At 34.2% G+C, this 24,753-nt stretch overlaps 3 protein-coding genes across 3 annotated transcripts; 2 read left to right on the top strand and 1 right to left on the bottom strand.

Annotated features, from left to right (window-relative positions):
* Positions 1-8,390: 8,390 nt before the first annotated feature.
* LOC105769229 (THO complex subunit 5B) lies at positions 8,391-12,792 on the top strand. The gene is made up of 8 exons (XM_012589713.2): positions 8,391-8,719; positions 8,827-9,117; positions 9,281-9,617; positions 9,981-10,318; positions 10,425-10,681; positions 11,016-11,613; positions 11,690-11,818; positions 12,096-12,792. Exons 1-8 carry the CDS (start codon positions 8,492-8,494, stop codon positions 12,360-12,362), a joined length of 2,445 nt encoding a protein of 814 aa, XP_012445167.1. The 5' UTR covers positions 8,391-8,491; the 3' UTR covers positions 12,363-12,792.
* A 246-nt stretch (positions 12,793-13,038) lies between these two features.
* LOC105769230 (ABSCISIC ACID-INSENSITIVE 5-like protein 5) lies at positions 13,039-16,024 on the bottom strand. The gene is made up of 4 exons (XM_012589714.2): positions 14,436-16,024; positions 13,814-13,885; positions 13,688-13,717; positions 13,039-13,392 (listed from the first exon to the last, which is right to left on the bottom strand). Exons 1-4 carry the CDS (start codon positions 15,528-15,530, stop codon positions 13,318-13,320), a joined length of 1,272 nt encoding a protein of 423 aa, XP_012445168.2. The 5' UTR covers positions 15,531-16,024; the 3' UTR covers positions 13,039-13,317.
* Positions 16,025-20,608: 4,584 nt separating this feature from the next.
* LOC105766835 (glutamate receptor 2.6-like) lies at positions 20,609-24,252 on the top strand. The gene is made up of 4 exons (XM_052630975.1): positions 20,609-20,860; positions 21,512-22,812; positions 22,903-23,200; positions 23,288-24,252. The coding sequence occupies exons 2-4, from the start codon at positions 22,513-22,515 to the stop codon at positions 23,743-23,745; spliced, it is 1,056 nt and encodes a 351-aa protein (XP_052486935.1). The 5' UTR covers positions 20,609-20,860; positions 21,512-22,512; the 3' UTR covers positions 23,746-24,252.
* Positions 24,253-24,753: the final 501 nt, after the last annotated feature.

Genomic DNA, 24,753 nt, shown 5'->3' with positions numbered 1-24,753 from the left:
AACTTGGGATTTTGACCGGCTTTAAATTGACTTGACAGCCCTTGCATATATGATAATTCAGATTTAATCAAAGAGGGGTAATAAGGACTTTAAGATATACATTTGTTAGAGAAATTGCGGGGTTGTCACGTTCTATGACAAATTTCGTTTTTATATATATAAGTAGATGCTTGGTTTTATTATGAATTATTCTTTTCGTGCAGGACAAATTATCGGAATTAAATGATGATGTCTAGAAGGAGAAAAAGGCAACCGTTAAAAGGAGAATTGGGAAATTTGATCAAACAAATTTACCATACCATAATGATTGTTCCTCCTACTTTCATTTAACTTTTCGTTTTCTTAACCTTTAAATTTAATTTTTTTCAAATCACTTTAAAATAAATAATAAATTTATTATTTTTAATTTTATTATATGACATATATTACGAGTCTAAAACTTAAGTCTCACAAACAGTGCGGTTTTAAGTAGAAACTTAATTTCAAAACCACTTAAATTAGTTTAACTCTAGAATAATGAAAATTTACAATTGAATTTTTCTAAGGCATTGAAATAAAGTAGAAGTAAACTTTTAAGCGAATGAGAAAAAAGTGAACAAAAAAACTACAAGAAAATGTTTGAATAAATGCTCTCAATGTGTTTCTATTACTTTGAATGATTACAACTAAGTATTACAAATGAAAGGAAAGAGGAAAAATCTTCATTTATAGTTGAGCTCCCCAAATCAAACGGTACAATTTAAATCATATCGACAATTGAGATTAAGCATATCTACAAGTTTGAGAATATTGAGGGATCTAAACACTTTACATGATCCTTTAAGAATACAAATATTCACCATGGTAATTCTAGTTTTACTGGAGTGTTTCACTAGGCCACCAATGCTTCAAGTAAATAGACTCCTCCATGTTTTTCACGAATTAGGTCAGTTCAACTGTTCAAGTGGGTTAAATGAGCTCTATTTAATCATTTAATTATTCGGTTCGCAACGCATGATGCATACATGTGAGTTGCTATGTGGATGACACGCCAACATTTAATTAAATTTTTTAAAATTCTAAAATTAAAAGTTATTTTTAAAAATAAAAGCCATTAAATTTATTGTAAAAATATAAAAATTATAAAAGATAAATATTTTTTATTTAAAATAAAATTCTATTATTAATCTAGTACTATGTTAAATTACAATTTGGTTTTCATATTTTAATTTTTTTGTATTTTTAAAATTTTAAAATTTAATTTAAATACGACTAATAATCATTAATTTTTTTATTTAACTGAGATTATTTCTAATATTTTATGTTAGGAATATATTACCACATATATATATGATGCAATGTAAGTCATGTTATTTTAGTTAAGGGATTTAATTGTTACAGTTTGATCTACGATTGAAATTTTAAATTTCAAAAGTTTAAGGATAAATTTTATTCAATTAGAGAAAATGGACTAAATTTACAACTTATATATATCTGAGACTAATAAAAATTTTGACATAGCAAATCTAACCATAACTTTTGAGTCAAGACTAAAATTTCAAACTCCAAAAAGTACAAAAACTGATATGAACCAAATTTAAGTACACGCTTGCAATTTACACTGAGTATAGAATGATTGCAGAATTTAAAGTCTTTTATTTAGTACTAGAAATCATATCACACACGTATGTGTGTAGAAATTACAGATTTAGAACACATATGTTCGGTTAAAAATAATATACAAAAAAAATAGTTCGAAACTAATTAGTCACAATAACACATGTAATATGTATGATATTAAAATAAAATAAAATATTAAATTGTGAGTAAAATAAAATTTGAACACGTAAATTCATCGTATTAACAATACTAAATGCACTACAAGTTTGCAATTGTTTATCATTGTATTGTCATCAAGTGTTGAGTTGACTTGCGACACCAATTCACAACATTGTTAATATATACAACTAATGGAGATAATAAATTATGCATATTAAGATAAAAATGTATATAACATATCAAAATGAAGCTTTGGTTAGGGATGACAAAAAAACTCGAATATGACAGGTTGTGACCCAACCCAATCTGTCAGGATTGGATTTTTTTGAAAAATTAGATTCAGGCAGGCTAGGTTGGGTGAACTTACAAAAGAAATAAAATAGTCAGGGTAAGATCAAGTTTGAGGTAAATCCATCCTGCCTTGTCTTGAGATATTTACAAAAATACTCTTGATAATAAATAAATATATAAATAAATAAAGATCAAATTTTAAATATAAACTAAAAATAACAATATTATTTGCTTCAAGAGATCTTACAGTCTAATACTGATTTCCTCCATAGAATTGTTTGGTTTTATTGTTTTCGCTTAATGTTGTTTACTACTACTAAAAAAATAATATTATTTGCTTTAATATAAGGAATAAAACAATTAAAATTGCAATCTTATTTGGTCTCCTATTAAATTTTGGATTCGAAGCGAATTTTTTTCTTAAGAGTTGGGGTTAGGGTGGATTGGTCAAGTTTCAGGTTGGGTTTGGGGCGGGCAATAACCTGTCCCGTCTTGCCCTGCCCTGTTGTCATTCTTAGCTTTGGTTGAGTGATAAGTTTAAGATATTTACGATTTTATCAATTCAATTGGCATGAGTTCAAATACCACTATATGTATATTTTTATTGGTTTTTGTTAAAATAAAAAGACTAAAGTAGTATTAAATAATACAACTTATTCTAATTACGAAAGAAAATTTCCGTAATTTCTTTAATTAAATTGGTGCCTTGTTGACTCGTGAAACAATTCAATTAGCACCTTAAATAATAGTATAAATTTAATATTTAATCTAATATATTTAAACAACCCCAAGTGTTAGTTGAGTGACACTTGGCTTAATAACAATATTTAAAATAAATAATTACGAACAATAAAATTTGAATTTCCATGTCAAAATTTTGAAAGAATAATTAATTATTAATATTAACTAATAGAATAATAGAGAAAGTATTGTAAAACAATAATTTTATGATTATTTTTATTTTGAGAAAAATAGGATGGTCAAAGCTAATAATTGGTAAGGTGCAATTCTTGTGTTATAAAAGGAAACCCATCAAAAGGAGCTTACATTTTAACACATTGAATTATATAATTCAATTTGGATTTTTCGAAATAAAAGAAAATATATATTAAAAAATAAAACTACTGTGTTAATTTACGAGTTATTGGTTGAATTGTTCATCGATTCTATTTATGTTTATTAAAGATGATTTGGTTTATTGTAAATTTTATCAAATATATAATTTCAGAAATTAAAGACAAATAAAAATGTAAGTAGAAATAATGATGTTGATCAACAAATTAGAAATCATAATGGAAACAGGGAATGAGCAAGACAAGCCATCAAAATAAAGTTGGAATTACAATTCCATTTATGACTTGAATATATAAGGGTAAATTATAAAAATAGTCACTTCTATTTGTCTCAGATTATATTTTAGTCACTTATATTTGAAATGTTACGTTTTAGTCACTTACGTTATTGTTTTGTTATTACGAAATAGACACTCACTGTTAAGCTCCGTTACTTCCCTAACGACGATTCTACATAGCAGTCCAAAAGGGTTTTAAATGTCAACTTGGATGTCCTACGTAGCAGTCCAAATTAAATTTATTTAATTAACAACCTATTTTCATCCTAGCAATTAAACATCTAAGTTGATATTTAAAACCTATTTGGACTACCACGTAGGACTGCTGTTAGGGAGGTAATAGTATAGAGTGATCGCTTCATAACAAAATGATAATGTAAATGACTAAAACGTAACATTTTAAATATAAATGACTAAAATATAATTAGAAACAAATTTGTAGGTTTACCTTCGTATGTATTAAAGTCATAAATGGAATTCTAATCTAGGGTCAATTCCAACTTTATTTTGATGGCTTGTCTTGCTCATGATAACTGCTGATCCAAATACAACCCCACATATAAATAAAACATTGTTTCTAAAGTTACATCAATAATCATTCTAACTATATAATAAACGAAACTCACCGCAATTAGCTCTCTTCCTCTCTTAACTTTTACTATATCATAATAATAAAAAATCATGTGTGTTATTGACTGCTTTAAATTGGTTGGTTGCAAATACAAGTAAGAAAGACAAAAAGCATAGTTCCACCGAATTAATTAACTGTACTATATAGATGCCCAAACATTATCATTTGACTTGGATTAGTATGCAGGGGTCCTTTGATAAAATAATAAAATTTTAATTTTGATGAACAAGGGTTTAATCTTGCATAGCATTGCATCCTGAGTGGGCAAAAAACTGCCTCACTACCTGGAGCTGTCATCTTCGTTCATCCGACTAGTATTACTCAGCTTACAACTTGCATGGATATTTAATTTTAACAGTTTTCTTCATCTCTCACAGCCTTGGGGGCCTACAACGAAGCTCGAAGCTATTAGCTTGCATATGTGACCTTTAATGGTATAAAGTACATATTTAAAGAAAAAAAACTAAAAGCAATTAGCCAGCAGTTCGCAGCCCTCACTTCCTTTTTCTCATATCCTGCTGAATTTTTAATTAATGTTTACTGAAATTATTAAAATGGCGGAAGAACTAATAATCAAAGATAAAACGATTAATTAATAAATCATAAAGGATATGTACTCACTATTTATACTTAGCTACTTACATACATATATGCACATATCATGAGATGAAATTGGTAAATTTGCTGACCCGGTTTGATAATATACTTTGCTAGGAGCAACCATGTTTTTGAATAATGACAAAATTATTATTATTTTGACTCTTTTCATGAAATTAATAATTTAGTTTCAGTCTTTTAATTCCTTTAAAAAATTAGTGATTTAATTTTTTTTTAAAATGCATTCTAATCATTCAAAAAATTAATAATCTGATTTAAAAGATTTCAGTACAAATATTTTGATATTTAATCTTTTAATAAATTGATTTGTGCTGGTCGGCATTGTTGTTGCTATCATTGTTGGTGAGTGAGGTTAGCTAGGTGTGTTTGGTTGAAGCAGGAATGGACCCAACCCCCTTTTTGGAGTAGAATGGATGGGAGGAGGAGGTTGAGGTTCAGGTGTCGCTTTGCCCGAATTAATTATTTTGTGGTACACTTCACAGATAGCAATAATTTGAATGGATATTTTTCTTCTGGTTCATATTGCGTGGTATCTCGAGTCATTGACCCCAATCTGATTTGCCTTTTAAGATGGTATTTGTCTTCTTTTCATAACACGAAAAAAGTTGAAAAACCAGGCCATGCATCATCTCTGTTTTCTATTGGAAACCAACCTCCAAAGGGACCATTTTTATATTCCTACTCATGACTGTAATATCTTCCTACCAAGCACATGCTCTCACGTTGTTGGCAACTGTTTGTTAAAATTGTTTATTACTAGGTTATCCAGTTGTTGCATCCATATTCACCCATCTCTTTAAACATTAAATATTTATTACTTTACTTATTTCATGAATCTTCCCTGCACCTTAACTTGCATCTAGCTTTACTCATTCATAGTAAACCTGCATATGGAGCACGAATTGTAACCACCAACTGCAATCTCAATAATTTAGCCTTCTTTTTTCATTTATTATCCACTCCTATAAAATTTATTGTTACAAACCGATTGCTTCACAAGTTTGATCCTTATGAACTCCTGTTAAATGAGACTGACTAGGGTTGATATGTAGTTTGGTATATGTAGTATACTTCATTCATTAATGTTTTTAATTCGGTACCTATGGACAATAAATATTTGGTACCTGAACAATCACAAAAATGTTACAATAATCTAACGACGTCATAATATAGACCAATGTAGTGCTGCCATATGTTATATATATACATATTTTAAAAATAAAACCTTTTTCTTTTGTCTTTTCACACGTCGCTCCTTCTTCTTCTACCTTTTCCTTGATTGGGTGTTTACTTAGCCAATGAAGAATTATTATAGAAAAAGGATTAAAAAAAAAACTCTCATCATCTAGAGAAAAAAAAAGGTTGTTTTTATTAAAACAATATAAAAAAAGTAATTAATTACGAAATTGAGTTGAAGACGAATTATTTATGTAAATGGGTTGTTTGTTACAATGTCTGATTGGTGTCGTCATTGTGTTAGGAGGCACTCACATATATGTATCCAAATACCAGTGAAAATACGAGTATAAATAATGAGAAAAAACTAAAAAAATATTTTTTTTAATGGTGCCACCGGTTTGTCAGGTGGCACCACTTTAAAAAAAAGTTTAAAAAATATTGTGAAGAAAAAAATATTTTTTTAAAATGGTGCCGCCGGTCTGTCAGGTGACACCAGTGTGAGAAAAGAAATTGTGTCAGAAAAAAATGTTGTAAAGAAAAAAAATTAATAGGTGCCGCCGGTGTGTTAAGCAGAACTATTATTTTTTTAAATGGCTGCTAGGGGAAAAAAGAGAAACCAAAAAAAAAAAATTATTAGTGATACCGTCAATGTGTCAAGTAGCACTGGTGGTCTCCCGACACTGTTAGGCGGCACCACCCAATATATACTCTGTCCCAAACCAAAATCTAATTTGTTGGAATTTTTTCGTTATTGTTGAAGTTTTTGGTTTCTACTCAAGTTAATAAAAAGAAGAAAAAAACATTTATGTTTAGTAGAAGGGTAGAAAACATGAAAAAAAAAACTTCGCGTTTAGTAGAAGAGATGGAAACGGGAAAGAAAAGACTTATAAGAAACATTTTAATTTATATAATTGATAAATTAATCCTAAAAAATAAAGGAAAAGAAATATTTTTATAAAAATAAAATAAAATTCCTTCCACTAAAACCCCAAAATTTTTATACCTGTTAATGTAATGTAATAATTTAGTCATGCACTTATACCTATTAATGCATTTCTCTTCTTTTTTTTTTAAAGCTAATGAAATTATCTTATTAAATCATATGCTTCCCTTATTCAGATCACCATTCATTTAACTAAATATCATTAATCATTTATATTGTTTAATCATATATTCACATATACCAATTACTTCCTCCATATCAATTACCAATCCATAAATGTTTCCATGTATTTAAATAATATAATTATTATTTTTAAAAAAAATATTATATATAATTGGGCAATCTTTGGCTTAGGTTAAAAATTTCTTACTTGACTCCAAAAAAAAAAAATCTTAAATTTTGGGAGTGTTTGGTAAATGATATTTTGGGTTTTTTTAATTGATGTAGGCACAAACGGAGGATTGAGTAGTCAAACCCTCTAATTATAGTGTTTAGTGAATGAATGTTTGCAAGAATTTGTTAAGCTAAAACCTCAAAGGCAAAAAATGCAGAGATGAACAGCTTTTTCCACAGCTGATTGAGAATGACATATGTGAAATGATATATCTGACCATACTTGCTCAAAAATTACTCCATTTGCCACATGCTCTCAAATGTTATTGAATATTTATTTACTCTTAATTTATTTTCAAATTACTTGTGTAAAATGACTTTATATGTAACTTTATATTAATTGAAATATGTTACTTGACAAGTTTATTCGGAGACGTAATTATCACTAATTTATACACTAAGAACATGACATAATTGTGTACAGTTATATTGATACACTATTAATATTTATCAATTTCCACAAGATTAATATTTGCAAATAACGAACTTAAGAAATTTGTTTATTTAAAATTTTAAAATATTTACTAATTAATTTTCATAATGAATGTTTTAATTAATTGATAATAGTGTTTTATTTCAATAATTTCACCAAATAAAATTAAAGTATTATAAAAAAATAAATACGTAATAATAAAATGTGTCATATCTTTTGTTTGTTATTTTACATATATCAACTTTTAACTTTCAACTAGATTTTATCAAACACTTTTAAATAAACAACAACTAATAAAATTAATTGCTCAAATCAACTGTCAGTCAATTACCAAACAAGCTTCGCTTCGTGGAAAAACATTTTTCAGGAATTATCATTCGAGTTTTATCCCACATACTCCCATATTTTGGTTGGAGTTTCAGGCTTGATCGCCAGACCTTGAACAAGTCCAGGCTACATTCCAACTTAATAAAGGACGGCACAGCACTTGTCCCTAGGAAATACTTGCAGTGGTTGGGGATAATAGGTTTTCATGTGATTTAGGCAGGGATATTTCCTTCTCCCGTGTTGGCGGAAACAACAACAAAACCACTGGTCAGGCTGCAAGAGACACTGGAGTATATGCATGAGCTGATCAGTGGATGGAATCTCCACTGGATCAACTTATTAAAACATTTAAATGAAATTTCATTTTTATCTCTTTAGAATGTTGGGCTCAAAAGTTGGGCTTCGAGCGCCCAGTTTTAACATACCCAAACCCTAAGGCAAAGAAAGGCCGAAACAACTAAGGGGATCGCCGTTTTAATCAAATCGAAGTTGGAGCTGATTTTTTGCTTGGGATTTGTTGTTGTAGCCAAAAACTGAAGCAGAGTGCTGCTGAGGGGAAGCAAGAAGATGGAGGACGGAGAGATAGAGGAGGGAATGGTGGTGGACGAGAGATCAGAGTCACCAGCTCCGCCGCGCAAGCCTCAGAAATCTTCTTACGATACGCTTAAAGAAACCAAAGCCTCGGTCGAAGCGGTCGTCGCCAAAATCCTCTCTGTCAAAAAGGAAAAAAAACCAAAATCCGAGCTCAGAGAACAGGTCACCCAAATGTTCCTTCACTTCGTCAATCTCCGCCAGGTTATCTTCGTCTCTTCCTCTCTATCCCTCGCATCTCTATTTATCCATTAGAGAAGGAAAAAAAATTGAAATGGAAACCTCGTGTTTTGATTTTCTTTATTTTTCAGGCGAATCGTAGCATATTGTTGGAGGAAGACAAAGTGAAAGCAGAGACGGAACGCGCAAAGGCGCCGGTTGATTTCACGACGCTGCAGCTTCACAATTTAATGTACGAGAAGAGTCACTATTTGAAAGCTATAAAAACTTGCAAAGATTTCAAATCTAAGTATCCTGATATCGAGCTTGTATCCGAGGAGGAGTTTTTTGGCGGTGCGCCTGAAGAAATTAAGGGTTCAAATTTGTCTGATGATAGCTCGCACAATTTGATGCTTAAGAGACTTAATTATGAGTTATTCCAGGTATTTGCTAACTAAATCGAAGCTTAATTGATAAATATATTATTTTCTTTATCTATTTTTTTTGATGTTATGAAAACTGTGTTTAGTAAAGCATATAACGTGTTTAAAGGAATTAGGGTAAAACTGCTTTGCTAAGCCAACGTTTGGATATTATCTTTCTCAGAGGAAAGAGCTATGCAAACTTTTAGAAAAGTTGGAACAACAGAAGAAAAGTCTTCTGGAGATGATAGCCAATCGGAAGAAGTTTCTGTCGAGTCTGCCATCACACCTCAAGTCCCTTAAGAAAGCATCGTTGCCTGTTCAGAATCAATTGGGTGTTTTGCATACAAAGAAACTGAAGCAACATAATTCAGCCGAACTTCTTCCACCTCCACTCTATGTGATTTACTCACAGTTCATGGCCCAGAAGGAAGCATTTGGTGAAGATATTGATCTGGAGATCATAGGAAGTCTGAAGGATGCTCAGGCTTTTGCCCGTCAGCAAGCAAATAAAGACAATGGTGAGTAATGCTAATCTTCCTTCTGTTTGTATGCATAGTGACCATAGTTGATAGCTCTTGAGATGGTACTTTAAAGTTATTTCTGTACTCCAAGGTAATGGACAAGTAGGTTATTACAAATGGGCGTGATCATTCAAGTTGAAAAATAAGGGTTGGTAACGAAATTAACTTTGTTAGGTTAGGTTAAACTCCTAGGAGTGTGAGTGTAACTAATCCTGTCTATTTCTGCAAAGAATTTTATTTATGATGTTTCCGATACTTATTTTACTTAAGTTTATCTTCTTAACTCTGCCTCTAAAATGTTCTGGGCTAGCAAATGGCTTCAATTTTTTTTAATCAAGTACTGATATTGTTAATTGCCAGGCGTATCTAATAGTATAGAGAGCTCAAGGATGGAGGATGATATACCAGATGAGGAAGATGATGGACAGAGGAGGAGAAAACGACCAAAGAGGGTTCTCAGCAAGGAGGCTATTGATCAGGCGGGAGTCTATCAAGTTCATCCTCTGAAAATTATCCTACACATATATGATGATGAGGCATCTGATCCTGGATCCACAAAACTTATTACTTTGAAGTTTGAGTACCTGTTAAAGTTGAATGTTGTTTGCGTTGGGATTGAAGGATCATCTGAAGGACCTGAGTATTATATCCTCTGTAATTTATTTCCTGATGACACCGGACTGGATCTGCCTCACCAGGTTTGTGTCTGATGGATATTATGTGCCCTGCTTTCACTGTTACCTTCACTAACATTTTTAAGCTTTCCTTTTCATGTAATACTGACTGTTCTGAATGATATTGCAGTCAGCCAAGCTCTTCATTGGTGATGGGGCTACATTTGATGAAAAGAGAACTTCACGTCCATACAAGTGGGCCCAGCATTTGGCAGGAATTGATTTCTTACCTGAGGTTTCACCATTGCTTAATAGTCTGGAAGCTTCAAACAATGAAACCAAAAGTGAAGCTGTTATCTCTGGTCTTGCATTGTATCGCCAGCAGAACAGAGTGCAGACAGTTGTGCAAAGAATCCGCTCACGAATAAAAGCTGAGCTGGCTCTTGCGTGAGTCACTGTCCTGTATGTTTGGAGTTTGGATCTTGAAGAAAACAATAAGAAAGCAAATAGGAGTGAATTCCACAATGTGGTCAAATCTGAATATTTTGGTTATAAAATATAATTTCCTGTGCTAGTGTCTTTGTTGGCATCTTTATGATATAAAGTCCCAAATTTGTGGTTTAGTACAAATTTCTCTCTCTGCCTTAAATGGAACTTGTTTGTTTGATGCATCTTGCGTGTTGGAATTTGTTTTATTCTATGTTGGAATTCTCTTAGCTTGTTTTGTCTTCAGTATGGTAGGTTTTTGTTGAAAATTTGGAATTCTTTCATTGAATTACAGGGAACAGCTTGATTCACTTTCGAAGCTTAAATGGCCTGCTCTGAATTGTAAAAGTGTTCCGTGGGCCTTGCATACTCCCTTGTGCAGTTTGCATAGTTGGTCATCTGTAGGATCCAAAGTCAACGAGGCTTCATCTCAACCTATTATTGACTCAGAACCAGTTCAAGAGCCCATGGATGTTGATATGGATGGAAGATCTGGTATCTCGAAGGAAGAGCTGGAGGGTTTTAGGGAAGATGGGGAGCTTCCATCTTTGCTTTCAGTTCCATCCGTCACAAATGATGCTAAACTTACTCCACTAAAGGGATCTAGTCTTAACCATTCCAAGCAGTTGGCCTTGATTTCGAAGAGCATTTTGTCCCCAGGCAGTAGGGGAAAATTACCTAGTTTCAAAAAACATGACGATGAGTGTGTCTTCATGCTAGAGACTGATAGTGAAGTGGATGAGCCCCTAGAGACAGAGACTGAAAACTCTTCTTCTACTCAGTGCTGTGAAATAGCTGAAAAATCATGGGTTGACTGTGGTATCAAGGAATTTGTTCTTCTTTTAACGAGGAAAATGGACACAACTGGACACAATATGAAACTAGAAGCCAAGGTGTCAATAATTACTTCGTTTTGTTTTATCATGTTCATTAAAGATGGAAATCTGACATCAAATTAAACTGTTGCAGATTAAGATCAGCATGGAGTACCCTCTCAGGCCTCCTTTGTTTACTGTGAATCTTTACTCTCCTGGAGAAAGTTCTTCCAAGAATGACTATTCCGGGTGGCAGAATGAAGTTCGTGCTATGGAAGCTGAGGTAAGCAACTAGAATTTCTGAAGTAGCTATTTTTCATGATAATGCATTGTGATTCATTAGAGTATTTTCTCCAGGAGTAGACATGGAATGACATTACATGTAGCATAATTACAAGCCCATGCTTCTTATGGTGAATCATGAAGTTCGGAAATGATAAAAAGTTTTACCAGTTTCTTATTCTCCTAACAACTTTAAACTGCATTGCCTGAGAGCCTACTGCTACTATCTTCCCTAAGCATGTGCGACAAATTCTCATTCTCTGGTTGCATTGTTGTAGGTAAATCTTCATATGTTAAAGATGGTACCCCCAGATGATGAAAACTATACATTATCACATCAAGTCTACTGTCTTGCTATGTTGTTTGACTATTACATGGATGAGGCAACTCCATCTTCCGAGAAGAGGAAGAGTAGTTCTGTGATTGATGTTGGATTGTGTAAACCTGTTAGTGGTAGGCTTCTCGCCAGATCATTCAGGGGAAGGGATCGTCGGAAAATGATATCCTGGAAGGACATGGAATGCACTACTGGCTATCCTTTTTAGAATTAAAGTATATCATGATTTGGATGTAATGATGCTATCTTGCTGTACGGCCACAGAGGAAGTAACTTGGAGATGGATTTTTAACCCAAAAAAAGGACCAGGTTGATCCTTTTGTGCAACTAAAACAGTGAATCTACTAGTGAAGGTAAGGTTGCTATGGCAACTTGAAAGGAGTTGTTTCAAAGTGGATCTGATTCCCTTGACTTGCTAAACTCAAAAAGAAGGGGCTCAGCCTTTGATTAGCAAGCTGTATTAATGTCGGATGTGGCCTTGGGGGCTGAGGTCACCGCGATTATCATCAATTTGTTTTTTCATAATGTTGAACCGTAAGGTATGTCTAGTGCTCTTATTTATCGATTTGCGATTATGTTTTAATTGGTTTTTGAATTTAGGGCATATCGATAAAATTATGAACAGGCATGTTTTCTAAGCTGTATGCTGAATTACACCCCTCCCCCGATCGTTATTGCATGTATTTCTCTTCGTTGAGCCATCAACGGCCCAAAGAACAGAGATTGGGTATTTTCATTGGTTACTTCTGCCGAGAGACGATGGTTTAGTAAAAGAGAATAAAAGCCTATGCATAGCACGATCCAACCGGCCAAGATGAAAAAATTCAGATCATGATCCTCTGATGAACATGTACTGGGCATCGCATTAACTAAATGGACCATGCTTTTTCATGAAATAAACTCAAATTAGTTCAATTGATGTTGGGGATATTCGGAAATTTACAGATATGGTGTAACTAAATGAACCATCATCCTTGTGGGAGCAGGAAAAAAATTATTGCAAATATTGGAAGATCCTTATTCTACACTACAGGCTACAGCACTAATTCATCACTCCAAACCTAAAGATAGAACAACCATCCTTGCCACTTAAATATGTACAACTACCTGCCACGCATAATTTAACCACGAATCACAGGCTTCTTCGTAAACATGATTTACTTTCACCAAGGACCGGTCTGGGTTCTTCGTAGGCATCGCTTCTTAGCTCCTTGTTGCATATCCACCATCTCAATGACCTATGGCAGTCGAAGAATTTAAGCATGATTTTAGAATATAGAACATTCAAAGGTTGCCAAGTTCAAAGCACATTTTCTAGTAAGGTCGGTCATAATATTTAATAGGGCAAAAGAAAAATTTACAGCTCACGTGGATTGTGCACTTAAGAATGCTTTCAAAAGTAAACCAAGTAGTGAAGTAGAGTACATGGTGTAAGATTATGCAAATAACGATGCTTCATGGTGTTTGAGGAGGGTATAACTTAAGTTGTTAGTATATAAATAAAAACAGAGGTGCCAAAGACAACTTCATCACCTGATTTTTCTGCATTTCCATGATTTCTGCCTGCAAACAACCAAAGTACAGACGATAAGAGAATGTATAAGTACTATTGTGTGCAAATGATAAGGGGGTGCATTGAAAGAAAGAAAAGTAAAATACATGTTTCTTCCGCAATTCTTGATTCTCCTCTTTTAGCTTTGCAACTTCTGCTTCCAATTCCATTGTATAAGCCTAGCAGAGAACCCCCCCGGCGCCCCCCCCCCCCAAAAAAAAAAAAAAATTTAAGAAACTTCAATGCATATATTTGAGACAACAATAATTTCACTGGTTAAAAGCCACCATGGGATACAACCGGTTTGCTTGATAATAGTTATACCAAAATCAATAAGGTCAAGAATGTCAACCTCAATTAAAGGGTTTTTTTAGGTTCTTATACGATACACAGCTTCAAACCTCCCATGTTGTTAAACAAATGCTCCATTTAGCCAGTAAAACTTCCCATGTCATGTCAGATGGCTATCAAAATTACCATACTGCAGCATAAATATTCCATGAAGTTTCGGTACGCACCAAGTCACAGATAATATGAGCAGAAGGTCAATGACTGATAAAACTCATTAAGCCACAACAAGAGGAAAATGGGTGGGATGGTAATTCTGATTTCTCAACTTTGGAAATTTAATGTGGGTTACGTTTTAATCAACTCGAAAAGCATAAAATTTCAAACAGAAGTTTCATTGAGTAGCTAAACGAATTTGAGTAACCTAGAGAATAGATTCACCTGCTTGCGAGCTCGTGATCTTGCAGCTGATTCTCTGTTCTTTATCATTCTCCTTTGCCTCCTCTCAGCAACCTTTTCCACCGCACTGTATTTCCTACCCCTCATGCTTCCATTAAACACATAAGGAACTGGGGAAACTGATGAAGTATCTCCACTGCTCTTCCCAATCCCATCTGACGAAACCTGGTTAGCAGGTGATCCGGTCGCAACACCTACCGCCCCTCCTAAACCAACCATCCCCATCCCTCCACCTTGCAGTGCACCTGCCTGAATCAGACCATTACTTATTCCCTGATCCCCAATCCCATGCATTCCACTCCGAATTCCAGGACTCCCCAACTGACCACCACTTTGTAAAGGTATCTGAGCTCCATATCCCACCCCTGTTTGCTTAGGAAAGATTGGTTGTTGGTGTTGGTGCTGCTGAGCCAACTGGTGCTGGTTTGATCTAACTCCATTAACGTTAGGATGCAAATTGGAAGCCTGAATATTAATTTGGTTACCACCATCAGGAATCCTAGTTCCCATCAAATTTGGACCTTTACCACCTTGTTGAAACCCAATTTCAAAACCAGTATTATTCCCACCAAAGAACCCCTCATTATTAACCTTCCCAGCCAATTGGGTATCCTCTATTACCACACCAGCCCTCACCAAAAACTCCTCTAAAGTCATCTCTCCTAAAGTTTGCTGCCTTTGTGGCATATTATTAGTGCCTCCTCCACCTCCAATACCGTCTTTCCCCAATGAATACTCCTTTGAAATATCTTTCCAGACTTCATCAACTGTTTTCTGGCTAAGTGTTCTTGGCAGAGTCAAAGAGCCTTGCCTTTGTAACCCTCCATTTCCCTCTAGGACACCACCGGAAGACGCCATTGTTTGAATTTCTTCAGCACTCCAAATGTTCCTCAACAATTCATCCATGTTCATTGACCCAAAATCTTTGCCTATTCCACCCATAGTGCTTTGAAACTCATCAAAGGTTAGAGAATAGATTGACGGCTGTCTAGTTAGCAGGTTATTGCCCGGCGGTTTGTTCCCGCCGCCATCACCTGACGGCGGTGGGTTACTTCCAAAGTTCATGTTAGTCCCCATTAAAATCTGTATAGAATAGTGTCAAAGAAATGATCCTAAAAACTATGCTATATAAAAGTCCTTAACTACTACTTCAATGAAAATAAATCCCATGCAGTTTGAAAGATTTACATATTTCTATATTTGGGAAGTACACGTTGAAAAAAGAAGAAGGAAAAACCCAAAAATCAAGATCTATACAGTAATTCTTTAGCTAAGAAAAACAATAAAAAAAACATGAACACAAAAGGGGATGTAAAGACCAACTCTTTCTTTTTTTGTTCTGCAAGTGCTAGTAACACCTAACATTCCAATGTGCTCAAGAAATTTAACAAGCCACACCCGCAAAAAATTAAAAAATCAGATACTACATATGAGTCGATTAATTATTCAAAAGAAAACCAATTTTCTAAATGAAATAAAAAAGTGGAACACGGCAAAGAGAAGAATGGGCTATAGCTAGCTAGAGAGACAAAGAAACACAGTGCTAAAGTTAGAGAGAGAAATTAAAAAAGGTAATATATTTCACCTTGTTTTTTAGGTTTAATATAATTTGTGCTTCTGGTTGCTTCTGTGGACGGCGTTTGGGGCGTCGTGGAAGCGCCAAGTGTTGATTTGTCTTTTTCATTTTCCCTTTTAAGACATTAAATATATAAGTTTTTTTCTTGCAGGACTGTTTTAAATAATTTTTGTGGGGAGACGTGGACCAATAGAGTAGGGGTAGGAGGATTGTGATGTAAGCTCTGACCAATCATAAGTCGAAAAGTGGGACGATCTGGACCGTCCACGTTGCGTGCAGTGATTGAACTCTTTTGGTTGGTTTGGTTTGGTTTTGGATTGTAGTGGTATTGTTAGTTGGATAGCGCCGACAAGAGAGAAATAGCTAAAGAAGAGTAATGGGCAGGCGTTGAATTGGATTCCGGGGGTATTTTCGTCTAAACAGCATGTTTGCGTGATGTTTATTCCCCCCCCCCTTTTTTTTTCATAGCCCCGATCAAGCCAATAATTTTTATTTGTTCCTTTATTACATGAGATTCGGGCTGGCGTCTTCATACCCGTGATAAAGCGTTGAATTTTATGAATTAAAAATAATTAATAAATTAAATTTTCGTTATAAAGCATTGATTTTGGTTTTTGGATAACATATTGTTTAATGTTTAATATAGTAAAAATATTACTTCTTTATAATTTTCTTCATACCTTTTTCTTTTTTCTTACAAAATAGAAAAAAGGAAGTGTGACGTCAAATATTATTAGCTCTTAGCTTGGACGAGATTCATATTTCTACATATAATTGAGTATGAAGTAAGCCACCAAAAAGACGAAACATATAAAACTAAGCTACTAAAAGACAGGTTATTTACCTAAGAAATAGCACCTTGTCTTCTGAGTTCGTGTGTGGCCAAGAGGATCCCATTTTTGTATTTGATTAGTTCAAATCAAAGGCAAAAGCATGATGGTTGATGAGATAAGATGTGGCAACAATTTACCTATAACAGAAACTACAAACAAGAATTCACCTAATTTTTAGTCAAGAAATAAATACCTTTCTAATTCAGCTATCTCTGTAACATGACTAAGGATGTTTGATTGTGGAGTGATACCATGTAAGTAAAAGACAAAAAACTCTTTATTTTATATATATATATATACACATATATATACCTAAATTGAAGGCAAAGAAAGAGAAGAGAAAAGCAGAATTTTATAACATAAGATATGGTTTTGTATTGGTAATAAATACTTGGATGTCTTGTTCCATACTTTGAAGTGAACTACCCAATTCATTAAAATATTGTTTCATTGTCGGAATTAAAAACGACAAACCCTTTCTCTACTTTTCACCTATAAGTGGAAAGTTTCATGAAAATGAGAGGTGCATATGTTAATTGGCAATGATTAGCGATTAGCCGAGGTGAAAGCTTGGTATGCCAACACCTAATGCCCCTACCTAATGGTAAAACAATCAGGAAGAGCTAAAATGATGATAGTGAAGAAGTAAATGGGACAGATATGCAATTCACTATGCAAAGGCTGACTGGCATATCCTCCGTTTTTAAGAAAGACAAGGTGCAGTCTAAGCAGCATGAGTGTGTGCACATGGCCGCGTTTATGTGTTGAGAGGGACAGAGCAGCAGCAGAGCAAATGGTGAAATCCAGTGATGTATCATGAATTAAGGGTGTGTCAAAGCCATTTAGCAGAGATGGTTTACTATTTTAGGAATATGCTTTTCCAGTAACTACATCCGGCACTTAATTATACTACCTGCGTTTTTTTTTGGGGGGTTCATTTACTACTGGGCTTTATAATTTTATACCACAAAAGAACTTAACAAATACATATATACATGGGGAATTTACTCAATATCGAATGGGTTGTCCTACCTGCCACATAGAGGTGATGAAAGCAATCCGTATTGCAAACTTCCACATGTCTAAACATAAGAAAACTAATCCCACACAAAATCAATCCCAAGAGAATTCCGAAACACACGTATCAAAAGTCATGGAGGATCCTCCATACATTTGACAATATAAAATGTCATGATAACAGACTAGAAATTCCCATCATAAATCTCTATCTAAAACTAAGCATAAATTCATCAACTTTTCTACATTCTAACCTGCTGTTGGTCAAACACAGGTTAAAAAAAAAAAAAACTAAAATACATTAAGGGAGGTCGTGCTGGAGTATCGGCAGTTTTCCCTAAAAACATACTCAAGGGTCTTAGAAGTCATAACAGTCAGGACGAGAAATAATTAAATGCATTCTCTTTATTAGACATAGAAATGTATGATAGTAGTTGCATCTACTTTCATGTATAAGTTGCTAATGTTGAAGTCTCTAGTCATCAAGAGACCATCCCTGAAGGCCCACAACTCTGATTGCTCCATTGTCCTAGGTGGGAGCCGTCTTTATTAAGTTTGTACCATCCTCTTAAGGGGGTCTTCCAAGCCACCGGGACAAAGGATGGTAGAGGTGTTATGGTGAGAGGGCAAAGAACTCTCCAGGTCCTTCAACAGCTCGAGTAATCGCATTAATTGTGGATTGCCCCAAAAAGCCAAAGCATTTCATCGGAGCCAAATTTCCCGCGTCATACAAGAAACGATCATAGTCCAAGGAATTTTTGGACTATGGAACCAAGCATTGGAGGTTAAATCCCAGTTTCTCCAACTGCCCAATCTAGTTGGTAAATTAGGGGAGTTAGCGAACACTGCTGCTGACCACCATTATTTAGAGATTAGACGTTCCCAAAATAAGTGCTCTATAGTTTCCTGATGAATTGAGGAAAGGGAGAGGGGGTACTAATCTGAAACTTCCATCCCTCTACCTTTCAACAAAATTTTATCAGTCAAATTTCATTCTCCAATACACTATATGATTGTGACATGAAAAACGCATATGAAAAATATGAAGTGTTTTGGCAAGCGCAAATCTCAGCTGACAAAATAGATTGTGAGAGAACGATTCTTGGTACAGGTTGCCCGCCTTTTGTTTTTGCTTATTTTGCTCTTCTTCTTGTTTTGTTTATTTATTTGGGCCAAATACTGGACCTTGGGTTGATAAATAATAGGAAGTGATTCACATAAAAATAATTTTTCTTCACTTGTACTTATTCATAGTAAAAAAGAGAGAACAGAAAAACACAGTTCTTGCTTGTTCTCTCATTCTCTAGTATCTATAGCTTCAAAGTAAATCCTCTTTTAAACAAGTTATACATATATAGTGTCATTAAGTAAATATTTTTAAAAATATTTTTATTGATATCAAATTTAGTATTAATACAATTTTAAGTGAGTTAATATGTAATTTGTTTTTGAATGTATTCATGTAACAGGCTGAATCAAAACGTGAGAAAATAATGGTTAAATAATATTATTAGTCCCTGTAATTTGTAGAGATTATGGATTTAGTCCCTATATTTTAACTTGATCAAATTTAGTCCTTGTACTTTTGAATTTTAAAATTTTAATCCTACCCCAATCAATAGCAGTTAAGTTCATTTGGTTCAGTGCAATTACTAGCATTGTATTATGCACATAGTTGTAGATTTACTCCATATTCTCCAATTGGATTATTTTAAATCTCGATACATTTCGAATTTTAAAATTTCAGTTTTAATTCAAATAACAATCATTAATCGTTAACGATATTTTTAATGACTAATAGTGGAAATAACAAGTTGACATGACATTACACATATGGTAATATGTTTCTCGCAATAGATTTTGGAAATAGCAAAACTTAATGAATTTAATAGTTACCGCCTGATGATGACTGACATTTTGAAATCCGAAAAGACATGGACTAAATCCACAACTTTGATAAAATATAGAGGCTAATAACATAATATAGTAAAAAAACATACATGGTGGATTAATTCAATATTGGTTCATAAGATATTATTATTAAATATTTAATTCAAATATTTGTTAAGAATAAAGATGATTGAAAATATTAAAATACATGAATATTATCTTTTATTTAATAAATGTAATTTTATAAAGTAATATTACATTCTTAGGAAAGTGCTGAATATATCAAATGTGTTAATGTAACTTCTCCAAATTTTAGTTAATACTTTCCAAATATTCTCATCAATTACATTCCATTCAAATCATAATATGGGAAAGTACCAAACACCCACTTAAATCAGAGGGATAATTTTGAACATTACTTCATTATAAATATATTTCTTTGAAATTTATTATTTCCGCTGTTACATTATGATTGATTTTGTTGTGTATAATATTAGTGTTTAACGTATGAGATCATTTTTTCTTTATTTATTTTAGATTTGTTGAATGATGAATTTTTATTTATAAAATTTATTAATGAATATTTTATTCACGCAAGTAAGTAGAGTATTACCGTTCCATATGTTAATCGGCAAGTATCACAACTTGGATTTGATTAAGAATGTTTGCTTTGTAATTTTTGGTCAAAGGATTCAAAATGATATTGGTCCTGGCGTAATGAAGAAATGCCAAAAGGAAGAAAAACCTGTGTGGAGCGTCAATGTCAAGTCATTTTCGTAAAGAGTAATACTAATTCTAGCGTTGAATCGCCCTTCAGCATACGCTAGATTAATATCCACAACCCAGACTTCCTTTATCTTTCTCCTTCAGAAAGAAAAGGTGTGCGAAGACTTGAACAGTATGTCTCGAATCTCATATTTCCTCCTGCTTTTGCTATTAATAATGAGAGCAATCGCTGAATCAAATGGCAAAGATGAGGGGGAATGCGCCAATGAAACATGACGGGAGCAGGGAATAGCAATGGAAATGGCCGTCCAGGATTTTCATCATTTAACTTGGTCAAGGAAGCTCAGCTCGAGCAGCTTCTTCTGGTAAATCATTTTAATATCCTAAACTGCATTGCTTCCTCTTTAGCACATAAAATTACGTCAAGGATGGTTGGTTTCGCTAGATTATGAGAAATTTGGGCTTGCAAGAAAAAACAAAAACTATGGGTCCAATACCATACTTAAGTCAGTAAGAGAAGAGCGCTTATTAGTCTGATAAATATACTTATTATTGGGGTATGTGAGGATCAACATGTTGTTGGTTAGGTTATTAGAATTGTGTTTGATTTTTTCAAGCTAATTTTAAGTTTTGAGTTTTTTACTTATATAGATTTTAATTTCCTATTTAGTGACGTTTTTGTTTTTTCATAAATATTTTAAAAATTCAAATAAATAAAAATAATTAATAACTCTTATTTAGAATCTTAGTTAAATTATTTTTATTATTTAAATATAAATTAAATAAAATTCAATTGTTGTAACGATATTTAAACTCGTGTTTCAAAACCCTGGTGTTTGGATGGATTTGGGTTTGGTGACTTTTGATTATCATCAGGGGTTGTTGCGCTAAGTTAGGACAATTACATGTTATCCAATCGTCTCATACCATGTAAGCAAGTATGTAATTTGGAGCTTTGATACTACTGAGTTCTTGACCATAGCTATAACACAATTTAAATACTACATCTACTGCAGCGTTGGAGCTCATTGGTAGCGAAGAAGTGGAAGCAATCATCGGAACAATTACACCGCCAGAAGCAACTCTAGTATCTGAAATCGAAAAGGCCACCAGGGATATGCCTATTATATCCCTAACTTCTTCACCATCCATCTTACCAACATACCAGTTGCCCTTCTTCCTCTAAATGGCTAATGACATCAAGGTCAACATACAATGCATTGCTGCCATCGTAAACTACTTCCGATGGAGAAAAGTGACTGTAATTTACCAAGATAACAATGATTTTATTACTGATTCTGTTATAACTCTGCTTTCTGACTCACTTAGAGTTGTTGGTTCAGAGATTGATCATCATTTATCTTTCCCTTCTCAATCATCTGTCTCGGAACATAATGGTGCCATCGAACAAGAGCTCAGGAAACTGAGGAGCAATAGCAACAGGGTCTTCATTCGAGTACAGTCCTCTATACGGTTCGCTATCTCGCTTTTCGAGAAGGCTAAGCAAATGTGTATGATGGAAAAAGGATATGTATGGATTGTCGGTGATGAAATCGCCAGCCTTCTTGATTCTATTGATTCTTCAGCTCTTTATAACATGCAAGGCGTGCTCGGTTTCAGAACCAGGTTCATCGACTCTAGCAAGTCTTTTAGACGGTTCAAAACAAAATTCTGAAAGCACTACGGGACAAGATACGCTGAAGAAGAAGAGTTTTCGAACCCAAGTATTTATGCCCTGCGAGCTTATGATGCAGCTTGGACAATTGCTGAAGCCATGGACAAATCACCAGCTAATGCCACATCCAAAGAATTGTTTAAACAAATGTTATCAAGTAACTTTGAAGGTTTAAGCGGAAGAATAAGATTCAGAAATACCACATTATTGAAACATCTTCCTACCTTTCAGGTCATTAATGTGGTAGGTAAAAGCTACAGAGAGGTTGCAATTTGGTAACCACAATCCGGGTTCACGGAAAACTCCAACAAACATGAAGGAGAGAACACTACGTTTGGCAACATGACCATGAAAGAATTAGGCCCGATTTATTGGCCTGGCGGCTTACAAACTGTTCCAAAGGGATGGACTTCTTTTGAATTTGACGAGGACAAGCCACTGAAAATTGGGGTTCCTGCCAGGGGAGCTTTTAATCTGTTCGTTAAAGTGAGTTACGACCAAGGCATTAATGGTTCATATGTCACAGGATTCTCAGTTGAAGTGTTTGAAGCTGTTGTCAAACGCCTTCCTTATCGATTACCTTACGTGCTCGTTCCGTTTTACGGCTCATATGATGATATGGTGGAACAAGTCTATAGCAAGGTCAGGTTTCTTCCTTTCACTATGCTATAGCTATCTATAATCTTCCAACTGTGCTTGGTGAACACTGATAGATTCATGTAAACTTGGTAGGACTTAGATGCAGCAGTTGGAGATACAGAAATAATGGCATATCGATATCAATACGCAGAGTTTTCACAGCCATACCTTGAATCCGGACTTATTATGGTAGTGACTGCAAAACCAGACAAGTCAAAAGAACAGTGGGTGTTCTTGGAGACATTTACAAGGAGAATGTGGCTGATAACTATAGCAATGCATACTTTCATAGGATTTGTTATTTGGCTAATTGAACATGCGGAGAACCCCGATCTCACGAGGTTTGGGGCAGTACTTTGGTTCTCTGTCACTGTTTTATTCTTTGAACACAGTAAGCTCAGTTAAAAGTCATTTAAGTTTTATAAATATGTTCCATTTAGCTTCATTAGAGAAGTCTGAGATATATGATCACATGCAGGAGAACCATTAAGGAGCAATTTATCTAGAATTGTGCTGGCCCCATGGTTGTTTGCAATTCTAATAATATCGGCAGGCTTCACCGCAAGTCTTACCTCCATGTTGACAATCTCACACCTCCAACCATCTGTTTCAGACATTGACACACTTTTGAGAACAAATGCAAGCGTTGGATGTAATAGGAATTCATTTATCGTTGGGTATTTGATCAATGTGTTGGGTTTTAAGCCAAAGAACATTAGGAAAATCGATTCCATTAATGACTATCCGGATGCCTTTAGAAATGGAGATATTCAAGCTGCTTTCTTTGTTGTGCCTCATGCAAAAGTCTTCCTTGCCAAGTACTGTAAAGGGTTCACCATGACAGGACCTACCTTCAAGCTTGGTGGTTTTGGCTTTGTAATTAATTCCTACCACTTTCCATATACCGTCGATTTTCCATTGATGAATCTTTTGTAAAATATATTTTTGTCTGCTTTGGGTGTTCCCGAAAGGTTCTCGTTTGGCATTTGAGTTTTCGGAGGCAATCCTAAAAGTGATGGAAAATGGAGAAATGCCGCGATTGGAAGAATATTTGCTCATCTCTAACAACTCATGTTCACAATCTACGGGCGTGAGCGACGGATTAAGCTCAAGCTTAGGTCCTCGCCCAGTCGCTGGCCTGTTTTTTGTATCAGGTGGAAACTCAGCCTTTGCTTTCCTAGTGGCTACCGTGCGCCTGGCAAGAAGACACCAACATTTCATACGGGCCAAGCTAAATGGACTCCGAACATGTGCATTTACATTTCTCACAAATTGTACCCAATTTGTCGAATTTCGGTTCTTCTAGGGAAATCCCATCCGCCAAACAAATAGTCAAGCTAATATTTTAATGGCAGAAATTAACATCTAGTTGGAAATTTCAGAAACATTACTGTACATATATATATCCATGTCTTTTTTGTGAATAAAAGTAATTAATATCAATCATTTTCATTTATTTTTCTTTTTCATACGAGAATCTTTCCGAATATTAAGGTAAAAGATACATTGAGTTAATAAACTTGTAAAGAAATACTTGCTATTTTGTTCCGGTTAAGCTGTAGTTAGGTGCAACTTTTTTTTTTAAAGTAAAATTATTTTCTAAGAAACAAAGTATGGAGCGATAACATAATTACAAAATTCCTTCTTTTTTTGTTACTGAAATTAAAAATAGATTAGAAATAGAGGAATTGATGCATAACTTTTATTACTGTGATTAAACGTAGAATTAGGCCTTTTCAGAAAAACCACGTGGCATGTTGCTGCTAAATTGAAGCATTTTGACGCACACAACATGGCAGAGTCAGAGGCCATTCCAGGACCATGTCGGATGTCGAGTTGGGATCGATCATACCAAATTCATCCCCTTCTTCCGCTCGCCTAACCCACGCGCGTCAACGTCAATCTCCTTTTTCCTCCACTCCACGCGAATTCATTTCTCCGCCA

Source organism: Gossypium raimondii, chromosome 5 (genome assembly GCF_025698545.1).
Source record: "Gossypium raimondii isolate GPD5lz chromosome 5, ASM2569854v1, whole genome shotgun sequence".
Classification (NCBI taxonomy): Eukaryota; Viridiplantae; Streptophyta; class Magnoliopsida; order Malvales; family Malvaceae; genus Gossypium; species Gossypium raimondii.
The sequence above is the reverse complement of the archived record's forward strand: the minus strand, read 5'-3'. Positions and strand labels throughout refer to the sequence as shown.